This window comes from Leopardus geoffroyi, chromosome B1, assembly GCF_018350155.1.
Source record: "Leopardus geoffroyi isolate Oge1 chromosome B1, O.geoffroyi_Oge1_pat1.0, whole genome shotgun sequence".
NCBI lineage: Eukaryota > Metazoa > Chordata > Mammalia > Carnivora > Felidae > Leopardus > Leopardus geoffroyi.
In genome coordinates, this window is record NC_059327.1 from 27783463 (window position 1) to 27804126 (window position 20664).

The window sequence follows — 20664 nt, forward strand, 5'->3', positions numbered from 1 at the left end:
ATAAAATATCATAGTTCTGGAAGTTCACAAGTCCAAGATCACGGTGCCAGCCAGTCTAGTTCTTGGTGAAAGGCTTCTTCCCGGTTTGGGGATGGCCACCTTCTTGCTGTATCCTCACAGAGCAGACAACAGAAGCTCTGATGTCTCATAAGGGCACTAATCCCATCATGGGGGCTCCATTCTCATGACCTCATCTAAACTTAATCACCTCCCAAAGGCTCTAATACCATCAGATTGGGGGTTAGAGCTTCATTATATGAATTTGGGGGGGGGGGTACAAACATTCAGTCCATAACAGGTGTCATTTAAGGCTGCACTTAGGGAAGATCCACTTCCAAGCTTGTCACACGGTTGTTGGCGGCAGGATTCAGTTCCTTGTGCATTTTTGGATTGAAAGTGCCATTTCCTTACTGGTGCTTGGATGGAAGCCTCCACTGCTCCTTGTCACATGGGCCTCTCTCTAGGGCCACTGGCATCACAGTAGCTGGCTTCCATCAAAGGTAGCAAGTGAGAGAGCAAAGAGGGTGTGTAAAAAGGGAGCCATGGTCTCTCTGTAATCTGATCTTAGAAGTGATATCCATCACTTTTACCAGGCTCTGTTCATTAAAAGCAAGCTCACACTCAAGGGGAGGGGATTGCACAAGGGCTTGAAGACCAGGAGGTAGGGAACATTGGGGGCCATGGTAGAGGCGGCCTACCACAGGATCTTTGAGCTGTACCCTTGTCTTGAACTTCACCTAAGGCCATATTCCCCCCCCCACCCCCGCTTTTTTTTTTAAATGTTTATTTATTTTTGAGAGAGTGAGACAGAGTGTGAGCAGGGGAGGGACAGGGAGAGAGGGAGACCCAGAATCTGAAGCAGGCTCCAGGCTCCGAGCTGTCAGCACACAGCGCGACATGGGGCTTGTACTCAAGAACCAAGAGACCATGATCTGAGCCACCCAGGTGCCCAAAGGTCGTATTTTCATGATCGCACCCTGGATTTGACCTTTGCTCCGAGGCCATTTCTTATTTTGAGAGTTTTGTCCTCCGGAGAAACTAGGAATGACAGTTTTATTTCAAACCCAGGAAGTCCTGGCTTCTTTATGTTTCCTCTAAATTGGGATAAAAATTGAACAGTTTCTTTTCTTTCTTTTTTTTTTTTTTGGCTCATCTCACTTGTACTATAAGTATCTGAAAGAAATTCTTCAACCTTTCTTTTTTCTAGTTTTTTAATATTTATTTTTGAGAGAAAGAGAGACAGAGAGCAAGTGGGGGAGGGGCAGAGAGAGAGGGAGACAGAATCTGAAGCAGGCTCCAGGCTCTGAGCTGTCAGCACAGAACCCGACACGGGGCCCAAACTCAACAAACCTGAGATCATGACCTGGGCCAAAGTCGGACACTTAACCAACCGAGACACCCAGGTGCCCCCCAAAATTCTTCAACCTTTACAACATCTATCCAAATATCTCCTTAACCAGATCCACTTGTTCATTAGGTATCTTTTCTATCTTACATGTACCAGCAATCTTGTTCAGCTAATTGTTTTTCCAATGGATAAATCGGGTCCCCCTCTCTCTAGCCTGTTACGACAATACTCACTGCCCCATAGTAATGCTCTTCACTAGTAGATTCCTCAAAGTTCTTCCAGCTTCCCTCCTCCACCTGGTCCCAAAGCCACTGCCACATGTTCTAAGTTTCTACACACCAGGACGTTACCTCTAGATATGCACTTATGTCTCAGTTATCTATTGCTGTATAACAAGCCACCTTCAAACTCAGTGTTTTAAAACAACGGCATTTACTTTTTGGCTAACAGTTTTGCAGTTTGGGCATGACTCCGGAGACAGCTCATCTCTCTTCCGTGTGGCATCAGCTGGAGCAGCTCAACCAGGGCTGGAGTATCCACTTCTCAGAGAACTCACTCAAAAGGCTGGCAATTGGTACCAGCTGTCCGCTGAGAGAGTTCAGCTGGAGCTGTGAGTCTGGGACCTACTTCTCTTCCACGTGAGCCTCTCCACGTGGCTGCAAGGGCTTCCACAAAAGATCGGAGGGAAGTGATTGAATCTCACAACTATTTAGGAGGTAAAAATCAAGAGGATGTTGCCCAACAATGTGAATATATATACTCCACACTACTGAACTGTGCGCTGAAGAATGGCAAATGCGGTTGTGTGTTTTTTAAAGCTACAATTATAAATAAATAAAATCGGGGAAGATGATGATGGCCTGGAGGTGTTGGGGGGGTGGGTAGGGCGAGAGATGTCAAGGATGACAAAACTCTAAAACATAGCCTCTGGCCTCGAGAACTTTTTGGGTCTAGCAGAGGAGGCAGAAGTGTTAACAGATAATCACAATTCACGTGGTAGATACTGTAGCTTTCTGCTGCCAACACAGGCACAAAACCCATGCCATGCAAACTACCTCAAAATAGATCTTCAATGTCTGCAATTCCCAGAGACATTTAAGATGTAATTATAGGTTTGGATTTCTTAAAGCAAGCCTCAAAATGAACACTGCCAGAGAAACAGAGATAAGTAATAAAACTACAGGTGCATACAATATTTCCCTTTCAATCTAGTCTGTAACCTTGCAGGCTAGAAGCAAAGCGGTAAAGTAGTGGGCAGGAGAGAAAGCAGATGTTTCGTGGTCATTAGCCCTACTTTCCTAGGATACAAAATCCCTTTGTTGTCTCATGGGTAGCTTGTAGGGCGACTGGAAACTAGTGCTGCTGAGATCTCAGTTTTGAAACTTTCTTTCTTTGAGGTAGTAAACAGGTCAGAAAGATCACTTATATCCTGAATGATCCCTTTCCCCTAAGTTTTATAAACAGCCAAAGTCTATTTACAGATTTTCATTGGGTTTTGTTGGTACTATACGACCCTACTGTTTTTCCAGGTAAGTCTACGCCATTCTTCATGGGAAGGACAGAAAACAGGAGTCCTTCTTTTCATGGCATATAACCCCCATCCCCATATACTTCTCTGAAAACACCTTGAATGTCATGCTTACCATTGGGATATGTTCTAGGCCTCCCTTCTGTATTGTTAATTGCCTGATGTGTTAGGTGGACCGGCTGAGTGGTGGGATTTTTTATTTTTGAGATCTCATCAGTTGTCTCCACAAATGTTCTCTACCTAGGGTCTCCCCCTGCAAAATAACGACTAAAGATCACTACTATGACTCTGCTAGTGCCCTCGTGGGGGCTCTCCATGCTGAGACGCCTCCACTAATTCAGACCCTTCTGCAGGGTCTTGGAAGGATCTGATGATGTCATTCATGCCTGAGAATCAAGATCTGATAAGATTTAATGTGTGCATTCATTCAAAAATAATTACTGAATGCCTACTATGCATGAGGCACTATCTAGATGTTGGGAACACAACAATGAACAAATCAAGATTCTCTCATTGCCTGTATTTTCATTTTTTATCCCAGAGGTTTTTAACTGTTAACAATGGACAAAGTGCTGGCTTGGCTTAAAGACAAAGGAATCAGGTTCTACACTTGGAATTAAGCCACATTTCCCTGGGTGGGGGTAGGGGAGGTTCTCCCAGCATCCTGGAATCCTACAACATCTTCCACCTACTCATAAGTGGAGTCTGACTGGAACCATCAATGACTAGATCAATTGTCATTTTTCTTGGGCCTTTGCCAGGCTCCAGAAAGACAATATCTTTCTGTGGAGTGTATTCAGTAACAGGCACTGGCCAAGGAGGGCAAAGTGCCGGCAGTATCGGAGGCACAGGGGCCAAGACCACCACTCAGCCATTGATCAGGAAGACATTGCCCCCTCGTGGTTCCTTATGTAACTGAGGGAGGGATTGGGAATGGACTGGGCTGTCCAAGTTTCCAGATTAATTGTGGCCCTTGCCTCTTCCGAACTCCCATTGCAATTTCGAGATTCTTGGTTTATTTTCATCCAACATACACATTTTCTCCCATAGAGAGACATGACATCAGGACAGCAATTAAATCTATCAAAATCTTCCGACTCCCCCTACCCCCCAACCCAAGGAAAATCCAATAGGTAAATCGAATGATTACCACTCTCTTTTTTTTTTTTTTTGTCACCATGCTCTGAACACAAGTCTTTGCTTTCTACAATTTCAACCAGAATCCCTGGAGTTGTTTTGGGTATCTTGTCTCTAGGACACCAGTTTAAACTCCCTAAAAGCAGGAGTCTTATCTTCACCCCCAGTCCCACCCCACTCCTAGCAGCACTTAAACCAGTATAGGGTGAAGAATGTTGGGGGGGTGAGGGGCAGAGAGAGATAAACAGTGAAGCAAGCCAATAATTAGAAATTGTGATTGGTGCTGTGCTGGAAAGGAACAGCATGCTGTGTGAGAGAATTCCTGGGCATGGGAAGTGAGGGAGAACCTACTGATATAAGCAGTTTAAAATTTGTGTTTATGATACAGGAATGGAGAAGCTCTCTATGACCCCGGAAAAGTGGAAATTTCCTTAATAATGTTAGGTTCCATGTACTGCCGACTTAAACTGGGCAGGAATGGATGCTGGGTGCTGTAGCTGTACCAACCTGTAATGTCCTCTGATTGCAACCCCCTGGGAGGTAACTGGAACTATTCCCATTTCACAGGTGAGGAAACAGAAACCCACAGTCCTTCCGAGGTTGGTGCATAAACAGGCGTGCTGTGCTGACCTCCCAGAATGCTGAGCCCTCTTCCTTCTTCAAGCTGCTTTGACCCTCTCTGAAGATCATCTGTGTTGGCCTCCAGTTCGGCGGGCTTGAGGAACATTCACTTAGCCAACAAATATTTACTGATTGCTTCCTATATACCAGGTAGCGTACTTAAATGGCCGTGGGACTATAAAGATAAACAGGGCACGGTGTGGTCTAGCAGGGAGGCTCTCCAGAAGAGTAAGGGAGGCAGCCAGGTAAACAAATAATTTCAGAACGGCCTGATAAAGGCGGTGAGAGGAGCCTGAGCAGGGGCCCGTAAAGCCTCGCGGAGAGCGACGGCCGGTGCGGGGAGGCTGGAAGGTTTGGGAGGACCCGGCGTTGGCGGGGGGTTTGAAGCCGTGTCCTGAAAACGCCGGCCCAGAGCGAGGGGCCCCAGGACGTCGCTCGTTCCCTCGCATCCTGTCATCTCAAGCTGCCAACTAGGAAGGCAGGAAATGGGTGTAAGCCGGTACTGAAAAGGAGGGGCAGGATTAGGGATAGGGGTGCGAATCCCCGCGGGAAGCAAGCCCACGGCAGTAGCCCATCACACTTCCCGGGCGTCGCGCTGGCCCGGCCTGGCTCCCCGAAGCCCCCCTCCAAGCTGGCGCGCACCGCCACGCGAGTTCGCCAACTCCGGCCCGGCCCGGCCACCGGGGCCCACGGGGGCGCGAGGGAGCTGGAGGACCCGGCCTCCTTCCCTCCCCCGCCTCGGCCCTCGCCCTCCGACCTACCGCGGAGTTGGGGGCTGGGGTCGGCCGCTTCCGCCTGCCGCCCGCGGCCCCTCCCCGGCGCGCGCCATCCGGCCGCGGGGCAGCCGCCCCCGGCGCAGCCCCTCCTCCCGCTGGGGGCTTCTCAGTCCCGCGTCCCGTCCCTCTGGGCTAAACCCGGCAGCCCTCGTCTAGGGAGGGAGGAGGGGGGAGGGGGAGGAGGAGGAGAGGGAGGAGAGAGGGGAGGGAGGAAAGAGAGAGAAAGGGAGCTGCTTGGATCCCGTACTTCCCAGAGCCTGCCTGGAGCGCGCACTCAGCGGCTCTCCGGGTCCCAGCGTCCCAGCCGTGGCCCGCGCCCCGCACCTCCTCCTCCTCCTTCGGTCTGGGCACCCCTCGCCCCCTCCCTCCGGCCCCCGCTAGGCTCGGGCAGCGGTCGCCCCCAGCCCGTACTCGGCCACCTCCCCGACTCTCTGGGCTCCCTCCTGGGACGCGCGCCCTCGCCCCATCCTTTCTTCCTTCCTTCCTTCCCTTGCGCCCGCCCTCCCTCTCCAGGTCTCCCTCCCGGGTCCCGATTGTCTCCGTCCCCTTCCCAGTCGGCCCGCGCCTCGCCCTGCCCCGTCTCTCCCTCGCACTTCCTGGGTCGCCCGCCGCCGCAGTCTCGCCTCGCCGCGGGAGTCCGAGCCGCCGGTGCCCCGGCTCCAGCCCCCGCAGCCCGCGGCGCCCGCCCGAGGGAGCCCCGGCGCCCGGGGAAGGGAAAAGTGGGCGAGCGCGCCCTCGCCCAGCCCCGCGCCCCAGCCCTGCCCGGCGAGGAAGGACCGGGAAGATGAACAACGGCGGCAAAGCCGAGAAGGAGAACACCCCAAACGAGGCCAACCTTCAGGAGGAAGAGGTACTGAGGGAGCTCGGTGCGGCGGGGGGTACGACCTGGGGCGCCAGACGCGCGGGCTTTCTCCAGAGTGCGGCCGGCCGGCCGGCCCCGGGGCGACGCAGCCGAGGGTTTGGGAATTGCCCTTGTCCCGAGGCACAGCCCCAAATTGTGGCCCCGAGAGGGGCTCTCTTCGGAGAGCAAGTTTTTGTGGGTTCCAAAAATTGCGTAACTTTAAGGACTTTTCGGAGACTTTAGTAAGTATAATGCTCAGCTTTGTTTGCGTAGGATTTTAAAAGCAGAATCGAGAGCTGACTCCTGGGTAACCTCCGTTTACTGGGACCCGGAGGGTCAGGTCTTAATTCTGTGACCCGGGCTGGAAGTTGTGGGGTGTGTTTGTGTGGTGTAAGGAAGGAACTCGGGGCGAGTTCTCGTCAAGAGACACCTTCTGTTCCCTACCTTCTCCGCTACCCCCCCCCCCCTTCAGTGTTAAAAGTTCTTGGTGAAATATCTTTCCAGCCGAGGCATTTCGAATTAATAGATAACTCATCAGCTGCATTCTTCTCTGGTGAGTCGAAGACCCCGAATCTGGATGATTAGGTTTTGTAAATTTAGGGGCGATGCGGTTGCGGGGAGCAAAATAAAAGAGTTTAAAACTTTACAATTCACCAAACGATCATCGAGGCTGTTTTAATAGGACTTTGACTTCTGAGCGTAAATTTTATGTGATGCGTCCGTAACAACGTTACAACTTGCGGCTGCGGAGCGTTCCTTTGGTAGAAACAAAATTCGGGTAACTGTGGGTTTCAGAATTTTGTAGTTAGGTATCTGTGGTATCCGATTGACGTACCTGCAGGAACAAAGCCATTTATCTGGAGTCCAAGAAACAATTTTTTTTTCGCCTACTTTTGAAGATCCCACATAGCTGAGTTCTTAAACGTTCTAAAAAGAACTTGTGTGTGTGTGTGTGTGTGTGTGTGTGTGTGTGTGTGTGTGTGTAGATGCAAGAAAGTATGCATGTAGACACGAACTGTAAAGCATTCTTACAAGTGTTGTGTATGAAGTCTACAGAATGGTAAACTGATTAGGAGGTTGAGATTATTATGGAGAAAATGTGTTGCGTGCCAACTAAGATTCTGATAGTGAAACCGAATGTTGGGGAGGATTTAATTTAGTAAGGGTAAGCCTTCGTTGTCCACTTGTGAAAAGGGAACGTTTTAAATGAAGACCATGCAAATCAATGCAAAACACAAGATTTTACTCTTAGCACAGTTGTATGGGGGCAACCCACCTGAATTGCAGTAAGCTGAAAATTGCCTTCACACCTGAGGATAATTGCATTTTATTTTAACCTATTATTTTGGCAAGTGTTATTTACATGCTAGTTCTTTACAACTACTGACCTTCCTCCTTCGTTTTCAAAGAGATGGAGACTTGAATTGAGTTCCAGTTTTTTCTTGAATCTTTCCGGCTCCTTTGCCATTTATTTTCCCTACCACTGAGATAAAATTTAAAAAATGACCAGTGTGCTTCTAAGGAGTTGCTGTATCTAATTCACCTAACACACCAATTACTTCAGAAACCTTTGTCTATTTCACTTAGATGGGCAATCTGTTTATTTCTAAGGGTACGGATATATTGTGTGGAACCATCTTTCTCTGTTCACCCCATTGAGAACACTTGCCAAATGGAAAGGTTAACCAGGCAATCCAAAGGCTTTTTGGCTTCTGGTGGGTAGCAAAAAAAGAGGTTTATATGTTCCAAAACCATAACGTACTTGATAAAATTGAGAGAAATGTCAAATTTCTTTTACTTAACCCATCTCGGCCTCACTGCCACCAGGACTGAGGTGTCGGCCCTGTTCCTGGGGCCCCTTAATGTGTGAGGTGTGCAAGCACAGAACCACAGGTGAATTTAGTGCAGTTACTGCCTCTTACCTGTTCTGTTGCCCTGACAATGTCCCTTTTCAGGTGGGAATGGCATGTGGCTTGATGACGTGTAAGTTTTGGCAGGACAGTTTTAAAACTAAGTGGACAGTTAGGAAGATTTCAGAACCCAACTCGTAGAAGAGGTGGAGTGTAAAGACAGATACGCCATGGAGAGAGAAGGTTTATAATGTTAAAAATTCAGGAAAAGAAAGTAAATAGGCCTTGAATGATCCAGGTAATTTTGCCCTAATTCCCTGTTTTGAGTTTGTTTTGTTTTTGATAAACTCTAACCTCTTTTTTTTTTCTTTCTTTCTTTCTAACCCTGAAAACCACAAGTAAAATAAATATGGTATTTGGTGAGTCCCATTAATGTGCTCAGCATTATACAAAACCACCGCACTGGACCCTTTCCCTGCCCACCCAGCGATCAGCAATTTGTTCTCCAACACATTTAAAAGCCTTGGCTGAGGACTTTCATAAACAGAACACACACATATAAAACGTATATACACATAATGACAAGAGAGGGGAAAAATGTGTTTTGTTGTTTCTGGTGGCCATTGAGATGGCTTGGAAAAGCCAAGTCCAATCATCATTAAGAGAAAATAGTTTATTTCCTAGAACATAAGGGTAATTTAGGCTTTCTCTACCACTTTAGAGAATCCAAGGGTTTTTTTTTTCTATTTTTTTTTAAATGCGTTCCTCTTCTCTTCCAGTACACGTTAGCCCTGTTTGAGAGCTTTTAAAGCTTACTCTAAAATAAGTGACGCCGAAACCTTTATTTGGTTCCGACTGTGTAGACTGAACTGTCCAGGATTTAGGAGACTTTTTGCAGCTTTTTGGGGTTGGAAGTTTGAGAACTTGGACAGGACATAGACTTCTGCTTTGGATAGTATTTAAAGCTTTGAGGAAAAATTCTTTTTCAGCTTTGGCTAGCTATGACAGAGATAATACATCTGGCTTTCTGGATTATAGTGTGCTATACATGTGTATTTCTCTGCAAGATGTCCCATTAAAGAAAAGCCAGTTGTCAAAATCTTACTGGGATCTGAGATTTGTAAGGCTTATGTATAGGGCGTTAGGTAATTTCTTATATCATTTTTCAGTTAGTAAAATAATTCCTAGAATTTGCATGTAATTTTGGACTAGGTAATATTGTCTTTAAACACCTTTGGCAGTTTATACTGGACTAGACTTTATTAAAGTTAATGTATATATAATAGACTCAATTATTTGTCTTGAGTTTTTATATATCAAGACTTTATCTGGTAGTAAATAGAAATTTTTGATCACTTAACTTTCAAAATAGGTTTTGTTTTTGTTTTTGAAATCAGATAAATCTGTAATTTGGTTTTATTTTTACTTTTATCCAGGTCATGTAGTATTTTTCAGACTGATCACAAATCCTTTCTAAAAGGTGTTTTATTATGTTGAGGCCCTAGTGTCAAAGAGCAATTTTTCCTTAAATTGATCTGAACTTGTACTTAAAACTAGAAAAGCAAAAAACTTGGCGTTGTTGGATAAATGACTGAAAAGATGTTTGGCAGATGTTGGGCAGGAATCCTGTAAAGTTGGTTCTTTACAAGCGAATACAAATCTTTACCTCTTTCCTTTTAAAGTGCTTAGTGGAGCGCCTGACTGGCTCAGTCAGAAGAGCTTGGAACCCTTGATCACGGGGTCGTGAGTTCAAGCCCCACGTTGAGTATAGAAATTACTTAAAAAAATACCTTAAAAAGAAAGTGCTTAGTAATCTTGCCCAAATATTGGGGTCATGAAGGAAAAGTTGTTCCTCTGATTGGCACACAGGGTATCATATCAGTGTGTGGCAACCTCAGGTTTTCAATCGGGTGTTAAGATTAGTCTACATTATGACTTGGACAAAGTGCAGAATGGTTTTATACAGTTTATCCACATTTGGAGTCTGTTACTTCAAATCAGATCTAATGCAGCCCTGGAATAGGGTTTGGTGATAGTGGTTTTTTTTTTTTTTTTTTTTTTTAACGTTTATTTATTTTTGAGACAGAGAGAGACAGAGCATGAACAGGGGAGGGGCAGAGAGAGAGGGAGACACAGAATCGGAAGCAGGCTCCAGGCTCTGAGCCATCAGCCCAGAACCCGACGCGGGGCTCGAACTCACGGACCGCGAGATCGTGACCTGAGCTGAAGTCGGATGCTTAACCGACTGAGCCACCCAGGCGCCCCTGGTGATAGTGTTTTAAATGAAAACGTGAAGATTTCCTAGTAAAGTGTTCCGTGAACATCACAAATATGGCATGCACTTCTGAATTACTATTTTTCCAGAAGTGGTCTTAAAATTTCCCTCCTACACCCTCGTGCTCTTGTGCAGTCTTTGTTTCCATGGCATTTGTTTGTTGGATGGATCATTTGATAGGGTAGAGATTTGATAGGGTAGAGATTTGATAGGGTAGAGATTTGATAGGGTAGAGATTTGATAGGGTAGAGAGATGATTTTCATAGGCTCAGGGTAATTTGTGCTTCGAGGACAGTGTTCAGTGTTGGTGATGGTGCAGTAAGTGGGCACGTGCGGATTTGCAGCAGTGATACAAACCCATGCAGCTTTCTGGAGGACTTTGGTGTTCCATGTCAAAATATGTTCATCAATTTGTTACTTACGGTAGGGAACATTCTTAAAGATTCTTCTATGTCTTATCCAAGGAGATTGCTAAGTAAGTCACGGTATAATTTCTGAAAGAAAATATTAGGTAGCCATGAAAAGCAATGTTTTTAAAGAATATATATGTATATGCAGATTTATTTATTTATTTATTTATTTATTTATTTATTTGGTGGCTCAAAGCAACAAGTGCATTCTTACAGTTCTAGTGGCCAGAAATGTGGAATTAGTTTGTCCGCATTGCCACACTCCCTCTGAAGGCAGTATGGGAGAAACTGTCTTTTTCTTCCAGCTTCTGACTACATTTTAATTTTTTTTTTTTTGTTTTAAGTAGGCTTCATGTCCAACGCGGAGCCCAATGCTAGGCTTGAACTCGAAACCCTGAGATCCCGATGCTTAACCAACTGAGCTACCCAGGGTGCCCTATGTGATGCCAGTTCTTAAATAAAACCCCCCAAAACCCTGAGTAGGTAAAAAACAGAATACAATAAAAATTATCTGGTGGATCACAGATAATTTTTATTTACTTGCCAGTGCTTTTCTGTGCTTTCTAGACTTTGTAAAATGAACATGTGAATGAAATTGCAACAAAACACCAAAAAAAAAAAAATGTCTTTTTCATTGACTATTTTATTAAATTTTTTTGCCATATCTGTAGGTGTCACAAAACCGTTTTGTTTTGCTCACAAGCCTTGCTGCAGGAACCCAGACTCTTCTTTTCCTTGTAGCCTTTCTTTGTAGTATTTATCTTCCTCATTCCTTTTATCCTGGCTCATTTTAGTGATGTTTAGCTGCTCTCCTTGTTCTAACATGCTGTCTTAATCTGTCCTTCTGTACTGCTCGGTCCTCTGATGGGTCCTTCGGCACTGATCTGTTCTCTATATAGCAGAGTCCAAACTTGACATTCAGGATTGCCCTAATGTACCCCTGTGCTCCATAAACTATTTGCTTCAGCCATCTTTTCCCTCTTGATCTAGCCTGAGCTGCTTTCAAGGCAGGAGCCAAGTTTCAGCCTACATTGTGCAGGCTACCATCACCTGAATGTTCCATTCCAAACAAATGGTTTTCTCAGAATTCCAGTAGGAGTTACTTTGTTCTCTTCATTTAACTCCTGGATCATTACCTGTTTTCATGTAATTTTTTAAAAAAGATCGATGCCATCTTATCACAGTATTCCCAGCACTCAGCACCCACCAAAAGATCGTACCCCAGTACCAGTAAATACCACACACAATACTTACACGTATATGCGTATATGATTCTTTATAAACACATAGTTTACAAACGTGAAATATCCTCATTGGTAGGGTTGGTGATGATAACTGTGTATAGGTGAGCTGTTAATAAGCAGCCACACGTTTAATACTGAGGTCCGTTGCCTACTGGGGATTTAGGGAAGATGTGGATGGAGCAGCTGGCAAATTACCTATCTCCACCTGCCATCCACAGCCTCCACTGGAGTGCACAGGTGAGCGTGCCTGGTACATGTGACAGCCTCCGCGGGCCTGCTCATTCTGGGGTGCGTTTGGGTTTTCACCATTAGCATTTGGTTTGTGCGGTGAAACTCAAGTTGACCTTTTGGACGCAGACTTCTGGAAGCTTTGGTTAGGTGCAAGAGCACGGAGCTCCCTGTGTTCCCAAACAAGCCTGCTCTGTGTGACAGCCACTTTGGAATGTTTGTGTTCAGTTTCATTTGGCACCTTAGTGTCTGCCTGGGGGAAGGGGAAAGGGAATGCAAATGTTCCTCTTGAACAGTGCTTGCTTTGGTCAAAGAAAAAACTTAAGAAGGAATGAGGGGAATGAACCTTAATAATAGCTAGAGCAAAAGTGGCTGCATGGCTCAGTGGGCTTGAGGCCAGCTAGGAGCAGGTATTTAAATTGATGCTGTTGAGAGGAGGATGTCATCCCTTGATGGGGATGAGTCGATCAGATATGTGGGGATAACTTGGATACCGACTCCTTGCACTTACATCCCTGTCTTCAGAGAGTACTGGGAGAATATTTGAAACCCCGTCAGTGCATTGGGATAGGGCAAGACTGCATCCTGGCGGAAGGTTGCAGGTTTGAGCTAATGACAGTGAAGTTGCCTGGTTTGTCCTTTTTTTTTAGCTGATACAAAAATACTGGAATATTTGACTTTTTGAAATTCTCAGAAATCTTTTTAACGTATTCACGCAGGAAATCATAATTGCTGACTTCTGCATTATTTACCAGGTACTGGCCACTTTATACACACACTACATTATTTTACCCTCCTGGTGAGCTGGGGGAGGTGGTATGATGGTGGTGAAGGTCTTTTTATGGAGAGGGGACTCTAAGTGCAGGTTCTGAGGGTGCCAGGGGCCAGGAGAGCTGGTTTCTGCTGCTCGGCTGCTCCAGGGTGTGGTGGAAATGGTGACCCTGTGTAAACAGGTAGAACGAAGCATGGGGTTCACATGGAGTGAGAGTTGGGAACACAGTCAACACTGCAAGGAAAAGAGGGTGGAGGGGTTGTGTCAGAGAGGTGACATTTGAGCTCAGATTCTCAAGAATTTGCCACATGAGGAAGGGGTTGAGACTGTGTGTGTGTGTGGGGGGGGAGATTGGCCTGTATGAAGACACAGAGGCTTAAAAGAACTTTTGGGGGGAGCAAACAAGGCATGGCAGGGAGAGGAATGGAAGTTAAGGATGAAGCTGGAGGCAGGGGAGGCTGTGGTGGGAGAGAAGGTGGAGGAGCTGGCCTTCCAGGCCAGGACATCGAATCCACTCTGTCATTGGAGTTGCCCTGCAGCGTAGCAGGGACCTGGCATTCTGGGACTTCACAGTGGCAAAGCAGCTGCAACAGGTTTGGGAAGAGGCTGGTACTGCAACAGTCCTGGTCTCGAGTTGGTGGCTGACAGTGGTGATTCAGCCCGAGGTGTTCAGAGGCCTCAGTTAACTGTCAGCAGAGGGAAGACTGGGAGTTTCATTCGGGAAGCCTCTTGAGTTTCTCTTTTGGACCACCTTGGACCCCCAGCCAAATGGTGGTTGTATTTGTTGAAACAGCAGATTGAGGGGTTGACAGGTGGGGAGAAGGAAGAAAAGGCCATGAGGAGGTGAACATGGGTTTGAGATGCAGAGGAGAGGTCTGTTCTCGACAATTTTCAGAACAGTTCGAGTACCTGGCCGGTAATTGAAAAGGTGGGTGACGAGAATGAGCGCCTGGAAAATTGGAGAGGTGGGGGACTCTGGTTCCTGGGGAACCTCGTAAGGGTGGGCAACAACAGAGAAAGTTGACTTAACACTCAAAGGTATATAAAAACAAAACAAAAAGATTTGGAGGGAGGGGAGCTGGAAATTTGCAGGAAAAATTGAAGCAAAATACTTTAAAACACTTTTAGGGACATAAAAGTGCGTTCTGTATCTGCCTAGGTTATAACATAATAGTGTTCAGCGTGCTTATCCATTCGAAAGCCTGAGTGTGGGAAGGGAGCTTAGAAAAACCTAGACATATATAGTATTTCCCATACACTTTTTTGTTGTTGTTTTGGCTTTCATCAACTGTCTCTGGAAATCGTTTTCCTCTACAGTTTGCATTAATTCCGGGACTTTGACTCCTCCAACTTTTCTTTTTCCAACCCTGTGCCTCGACTAGAGGGGAAAATCAAGCTACCCTAAGATTTGTGGATGGGTTTGGGACTGATAAAGATGCTTGTGTTTTTGTAAGAAAAAATTTCCTCAAGTTTTTTTTTTTTTTTTTTGGCGGAGGGGGGAATTTATTTGGGTAGGGAGTAAGATGAGCCTTTTGGCAGATCCTTGAACTCCCCTCTTCTCTGGGTCGTATTTTCTACTGATTCATTTAGTGCTTTCCTAAAAGTCTGCTGCCCTTGCTGCTCACTTGAAGAAAGCGTCCACCCTTGAAGAAAGAAAGGTGGTCTGGGAATTTTAAGAAAAACAACCACCTGCGTTTGTATTTCCCATAGGTTTTAACCCTGCTGCACCCATTATGATGCACGTTAATGTAGAATGCTGGAGGAAACAAGGAAATAGCCGTAATAAATGCCAGTCACACCAGGAAGATAGTTCCAAATTCCAGGGTGTAATGCAGTATTGTTACACAAATTTAAAATGCAGAAGGAATGCTGAAGCAGCCTACCTCAGTCCTGTGGGCCCCTGCGATTTTGCAAAGGTATGAGAAATCTGGGAGTCTGAAAATTGAGATACATCTCACCCATCCATGCAAGTAAGAGACCAGTTTGTACCCTCAACTCCTTTGTTTCTCCTGAGTCGATTTTTAAATGATGTTCCCCTGCTCTTCCTGACTCCTTTGGTCTGCAGGTAGGTGGCCAACATTATCCTAAGAGAAAGCCTAGAGATTAAAAAAAAAAAAAAAAGGCTTTGCTTGAATCCACAGGATTCTGTTTTGTGAGAATTTCTCTTCTGCCCACCTATAGGATGGGCCGTGGAGGCCTCCTGGGAGAAGGCACAGCACAGAAAGTGCTACCTTATTACAGAAGTACCAGAATTTCCACTGTGCGCAGAGGGGAAGTGCTACAGAAGTGTAATTACTTTACCCAGCATGTGTGATTTACAGGACTTAAAAATGTGTGAGTTTCCAAAGAGGCATCTGTTTTTAAATACCGTATCCCTCTAAGCCAACAGGATGTGTTTGGGGGCTGGATAAGGGGTCTCTGTCTCTCTCACACTTTGACGCGCACGCGTGCACACTTCCGTCCTGTGCCTGCTCAGGGATGCTGGGTGACTGGAGACTGAAAACGTTGGTAATTACTTCTCCTCAGGGCCTTGCTTATCAGCAGAAGGGAATACCTGAAGTGCTGGAGTCCGGTAGGCCACTTACCAGGCCAAGTCACTGGTCTGATTCTGCCTTTCCCCCCTCCACTCTAAGCCCCATTCTTTCTCTTCCAGAGCCTCCTAGCCCTTTCCCAGTGATGAGCAAAGGAACTGTTAGAGCTAACGAACATGGAGATCATTTTTGTTGCAAAAATTTCCTTTTCCGTCTTAATAGGTGTTAGAAAATTGGCGAGTTGATCAGGTGCATATCCAAAGATAATCAAACTTGTAAAAGCCTGAATGGATTTTTTGCACATTAAGCATTTACGGAGTCGTGTCTACTGTTTTTAAATGCTGTACTTGAACAAACCAAATGAGGTGTTATCATCCCATGGTTTGGAATAAGAAACTGAGGCTCTTGAGAGATTAAGTAATTTGTCTGAAGTTTTACTGCCAGTGGGTAAGAGCTTAAAATTTTTCCAGTGGTGCACGAGGTTCATGTGATCTGGGCCCTGCTGGTTTCTGACCTCATCTACCAGGAATCACAGACTCATTCATTATGCTTCAGCTGCTTGGGCCTTATTTAGGTATCTCTTACTTGCCAAACTTGTTCCTGCCTCAGGGCCTTTGTGCGTGCTATCCTGTCTTCCTGAAAAGCCCCTACATTCAGATATTTACGAGGCAGCAGCATCCTTGTCATTCATGGAGATCTCAGTTCAGATGTTACCCAGAGAAGTCTTTTGATCTCTAAGTTTAAAGTACCCACATTCCCAATCACTATCCTATCCCTCTTTTATTTTCCAGCTAGTTTTTATTCACTGTTACTACCTTATGTATTTGTCTTCTACCCCTGGAATGTTACTCCTAGGCAGCAGGGAGCTCTGTCTTGTTAAGGCTGTAACTCTCAATGTCTATGACAATGCCTGGAACTGCCCAATAAATTTGTTCAATGACTGGAATACGAATGAACCAGTCAAACTTGAGGCCTGTGCAATGTATCACGTAGTCCTAAATGTTTTCCAGCAGTTTTGAATTACATTTTAATTATTACTACCTTCAGGATCATTTCTGGATGCCTATACCCACTTAATTATATCAGAAAGTCAGCACCTGCTTTTAAGCCAGAAATTTATAAAGTTTTTATTTTAATTCCAGCTAGTTAACAGTCTTATATTAGTTTCTAAGCCAGAAATTTTAGATGGTAAGTGATTAGGTCCTTGGTGGGGGGTACTACGTTAGCAGTTTTGCACACATAAAGGAATCCTTGCTTTTGTCCAGTTAGGATGGAAACCTAGCACCTAATTCCATAGACCCAGGAGTGAGATGTGGGCCTCACATGGGGTGATAAGTAAAAGTAGGGCAGGATGAATTGGATTCCCGTTCCGCAGTTGTCTGTGGGGTTGTTAAGGGTTACTGTTAATAACCCAGGTGGAATTGATCTGGAGATAGACTTAGCACTCGGTCCTTTGATTTAGTCTAGCCCCAAGCTCAATATGCTTTCCTCCTTTTGCCTACAAAGGGCATAGCTCAGGATAACACAGGCTTTAGCTGGACGAATCCAGCCTTTAAGCACCTGTATGGGTTGCCATGAGGGACAGCCTAATCTGGGCTTTGTGAACCTGTATGGAGGAGGCAACTTGGAAACACAATTTCTACCTACTTGGCAGCCTTACGGACTCAAAACTGTTTTTTATTCACCGTAAAGCAGAACAGATGACATTTCAGGAAGAAAAAAAATGTAAGCCATCATTACTTTGGTCATCAGACCGCCTGTTAATTGAGCATACTAATGCACTGATGAAAATGCAGGCCGTTGGATTTATCCCCATTTATGGCATTTGTGTCCTAATGCTTGACCTTGAAAAACTTTCTTAAATTTAACCATCATCTATGGTCTATTGGTCTTAGAGACAATGGTATATAAATACTCTTATTAGTTCTTGACCAAATCGATACTTTACTTTTTTTTTTTTAATTAAAATTTTTTTTTATTTGCTGAGGGACCTAGGACAAGTCTTTAAGCTGCTTGCGTAGACATTTAAACTCCTTTCCTCAGCTAAATTGTGGGGATGGGACAGATAATGCCTGCCGTGCCTGAGAAGAATCGTAACTCCAGTGTTTCTGCTTCGTTCCCCTTCCGTTTCTGAATCCTGGTATAGAATGCTGTCGTTGGGGGCTTGCTAGCCCAGTTACATCGGGGTTGGGGAGGGGGGAGGTGGTTTTAAGCCTGAAATTTTGTTTTGCTTTGTTGTTGTTTTTTACTAAGAAAGTCAATGCTTCCCCTTGAGAAATGGGTGGGAGTTTCTGGGTGTGAGCTAACGGCAGGAAATGACCCTCTCTAAACAAAAGGACTTTTTAAGGCCCATCCTGAGTCTTTGTGTTTTGAGGAGGGGTTATGCAGAAAACCTGAGCTAGGAAATGAATCTCTGCTTTAGCCATCCTCATGGGGGAGGGGCGGAAGGAGAAGATCCCTTGCCTGCTTGCCCTCCCAAGTGTCCCAGGTGCCAGGCGGTACCTGCTCTGAGTGCCAGAGCGGTTTAAGAGTAGGGCCTGGGGTGGCTCTTTGGGATAGTGTGGCTTCGTACCTCCAAGAGGCAAGAAGGGATCAGGTTAGGCAGAATTACACGCAGTGTGACGTTCACCTTTAATCTGGACTCTTGAAAAACCACCACCAGCAAAATGCAGAAAGAGAATGAGGAAAGGGGGAGAAACAATTTTTGTATGATCTATGTCTCCGTAAGTAAAAGCGGGTTTATAAATAAAGATTTGAATTACTGTGTTAACTGTTCGCATTTTTCTAAGTCTGAAGGGATGACCCAGTAATAGCTAGTGACTTCTGCCTCTTGACTAATAGGGGATTTGTAATCATTGCCGCATTAGATAGCGGGGCCCATGTGAAGAAATGTGGGGCCTTGCCCCTGTTTTGGAATACTCCCTCACCTAGCTTTAAAGTGACCGCTCATTAGATCACGATTTGTACAGCAGGATCCTGGATTTTTATTGCTAACGAAGTAGTTATGTCTTATCAAAATTATTTTGCTTTTACAAATTCTTGCTGACTTGTTGCAGTGAACTTCTTTTCCAGGCGTACCATTGTTTTTTTTCCAGGAATATAAATCTTCCCACTAATAATTAGAAACACACACTTTGTTGAAAATGGTTTTGTGGTTTAGTTTTCAGAACACTTGAAAACGACAGACACATCTTTTCAAAGAACATTGTTTGTTACATCACTATTTTGGGGCTTTATATTTTTAACTATATTTTTAGAAAGGCCTGCTGATGTATTTGGTGGGTACTGGTGTGCTAAGGGTAGAGAGATGGTTCACAGCACCAGATAACTTAGTGGAACAGCAGAGAGAAGGTTCAAGCTGCTCCTCTGATCCCTGTGTGAAAGGGCTTTGTTCATGTAGTAAATGTGTTGGAACACTGTATCTTAATTATGAATTAAGGGGTGTAGTATCGTTTAAAACAGACCTGATTGTTGTAAATTCCAGGGCTTACAGGGAAGAATTATTCTCATGGAGAATTCCAGGCTGAGGTGTTGGTAGGTTTTCTCATTTTCTTAATACGTAAACTTTTGAGAAAGGTTACTGTTGTAGTGTTACTCATTTACAGATGTGGAGATCTGCACTGACTTAGATTCTTTTGGAGGCTTAAGTACAATATACATTTGGCATATGTTTTTCATTTTTAAAGTATCTGCTATTTTCCAGTTATCTATGGTACCATCACTTGTATTTCTACAAAGAAAAGATAAAACTACCAGTGATCATCTACCCCTCTCCCTTTAAGCTGCTTATAACTATGCAACACAGGGCACTGGAATTCTTTGCCTTGAGAACTGTTTCTGCATCAGCCTTCCAAGCATGGTGACTGATACTAAACATTCCCAAGCTGGCATACTTTACATAGGTTAGTTCTTAGTTTAGATGGATTCCTCAGGAGTGGAGTGTATCTGATTTTACTGGGTGAAGGAACAGCTTTTTCTGTAACTCTTCTCATTCCTGCAACTACTTGGTAAACCTTGAAGCAAAGTAAAAATGGCCTGATCCAGGGATGTTTGTGCATTCTCTCCGTGTTCTTGGATGATCAAAGGGAAGTGTCTTGCCCTCTGCAAGACCAGCATCTGTTGCCATTTGGTCATAGTGCACCCAGCCTGCTGACTCTGTATCTTAAAAACAAAAACAAAAGTCAGTGGGGAGGGAGCAGACTCAGAAATGCTTATGGGCTTTGGAATATTGTGAGTTTCTGATTTGGGCAAATACATATTTGGGAAGTTTTAACTAGCAACTGTCCCTTTCTTCTCCATTCCAAAATTTCTACAGGCCTTTAATCAACATGAAAATTGCTTTTTTATATCTTTGGTTGTATATCATGGGTCGTGGTTATGCAGAGAAATCTATTGGTGTGAGCTTATCCTGAAGTCAACAATAAAAGTGTTGTTTTCCTTATTCCTTAATAAAGGTAGTGCAGGCAAAGCTTGGATAGTCCTCTGTACAGGAGACCCAGGCATAGAAATCCATTAGTGTGGGGGTGCCTGAGTGGCTCAATCTGTTGAGTTACTGACTTCGGCTCAGGTCCTGATCTCATAGTTTTTGGGTTCGAGCCCCACGTTGGGCCCTGTGCTGACCATGTAGAGCCTGCTTGGGATTCTCTCTCTGTCCTGCTTGCTCTTTCCTCTCTTTCTCTCTCCCAAATAAACAAATAAACTTAAAGAAAAAATCCATTAATGTGACCTCCCACTCATTCCAGTGCTCTCTGAAATCTCTCCATAAAACTAATATGCATTAGATTTTCCAAACTGAAATTGCAATCCTGTTCCCTTGGAAAGACTGCTGTAAATACGTCCCCTTCCTACCCATTGCTAATGGATTAATTTTCAGAGGAAATGTTTCCTATAGGGATGGGATAAAGAGTAAGTGTATTGTTCCTTGTAAAGTCCTGAGGTGGTTTGTCTTTGTTGGGAGCACTAGGATATTAATGTAATTTTTTGTCGCTGTGTTGGAGATTTGTAGTACTCACTTCTGCAGCACTGGGCCACAGCATAGCTTCAGTGTATGACAGAGATTTCCTCTTGGGATATTTTTGCATATTTTAAATCCTGTTATGCACT

At 44.9% G+C, this 20664-nt stretch overlaps 1 protein-coding gene and 1 long non-coding RNA gene across 17 annotated transcripts in view; one reads left to right on the forward strand and one right to left on the reverse strand.

The window, feature by feature from the left end:
- Positions 1 to 1067: 1067 nt before the first annotated feature.
- Positions 1068 to 5510, reverse strand: LOC123586681. Its single transcript, XR_006706893.1, has 2 exons — positions 5396 to 5510; positions 1068 to 5136 (listed from the first exon to the last, which is right to left on the reverse strand). It is a non-coding gene; the product is annotated as an uncharacterized LOC123586681 (long non-coding RNA).
- The window catches only part of RBPMS (RNA binding protein, mRNA processing factor), a 177700-nt gene continuing 161572 nt past the window's right edge, over positions 4537 to 20664 (forward strand). For 7 of the 16 annotated variants that reach the window (XR_006706875.1, XR_006706877.1, XR_006706876.1 and 4 more), the window contains exon 1: positions 5934 to 6260. Coding sequence is in view for 7 of the 16 variants with exons in the window: in XM_045455838.1 (XP_045311794.1) it covers positions 6195 to 6260 (66 nt within the window). In the remaining 9 variants the exon portion in view is untranslated. Of the gene's footprint in view, positions 4785 to 4964; positions 5134 to 5204; positions 6261 to 10760; positions 10800 to 20664 lie in introns of those variants that run through there. The other 9 variants (XM_045455859.1, XR_006706892.1, XR_006706891.1 and 6 more) reach the window with 9 other exon arrangements.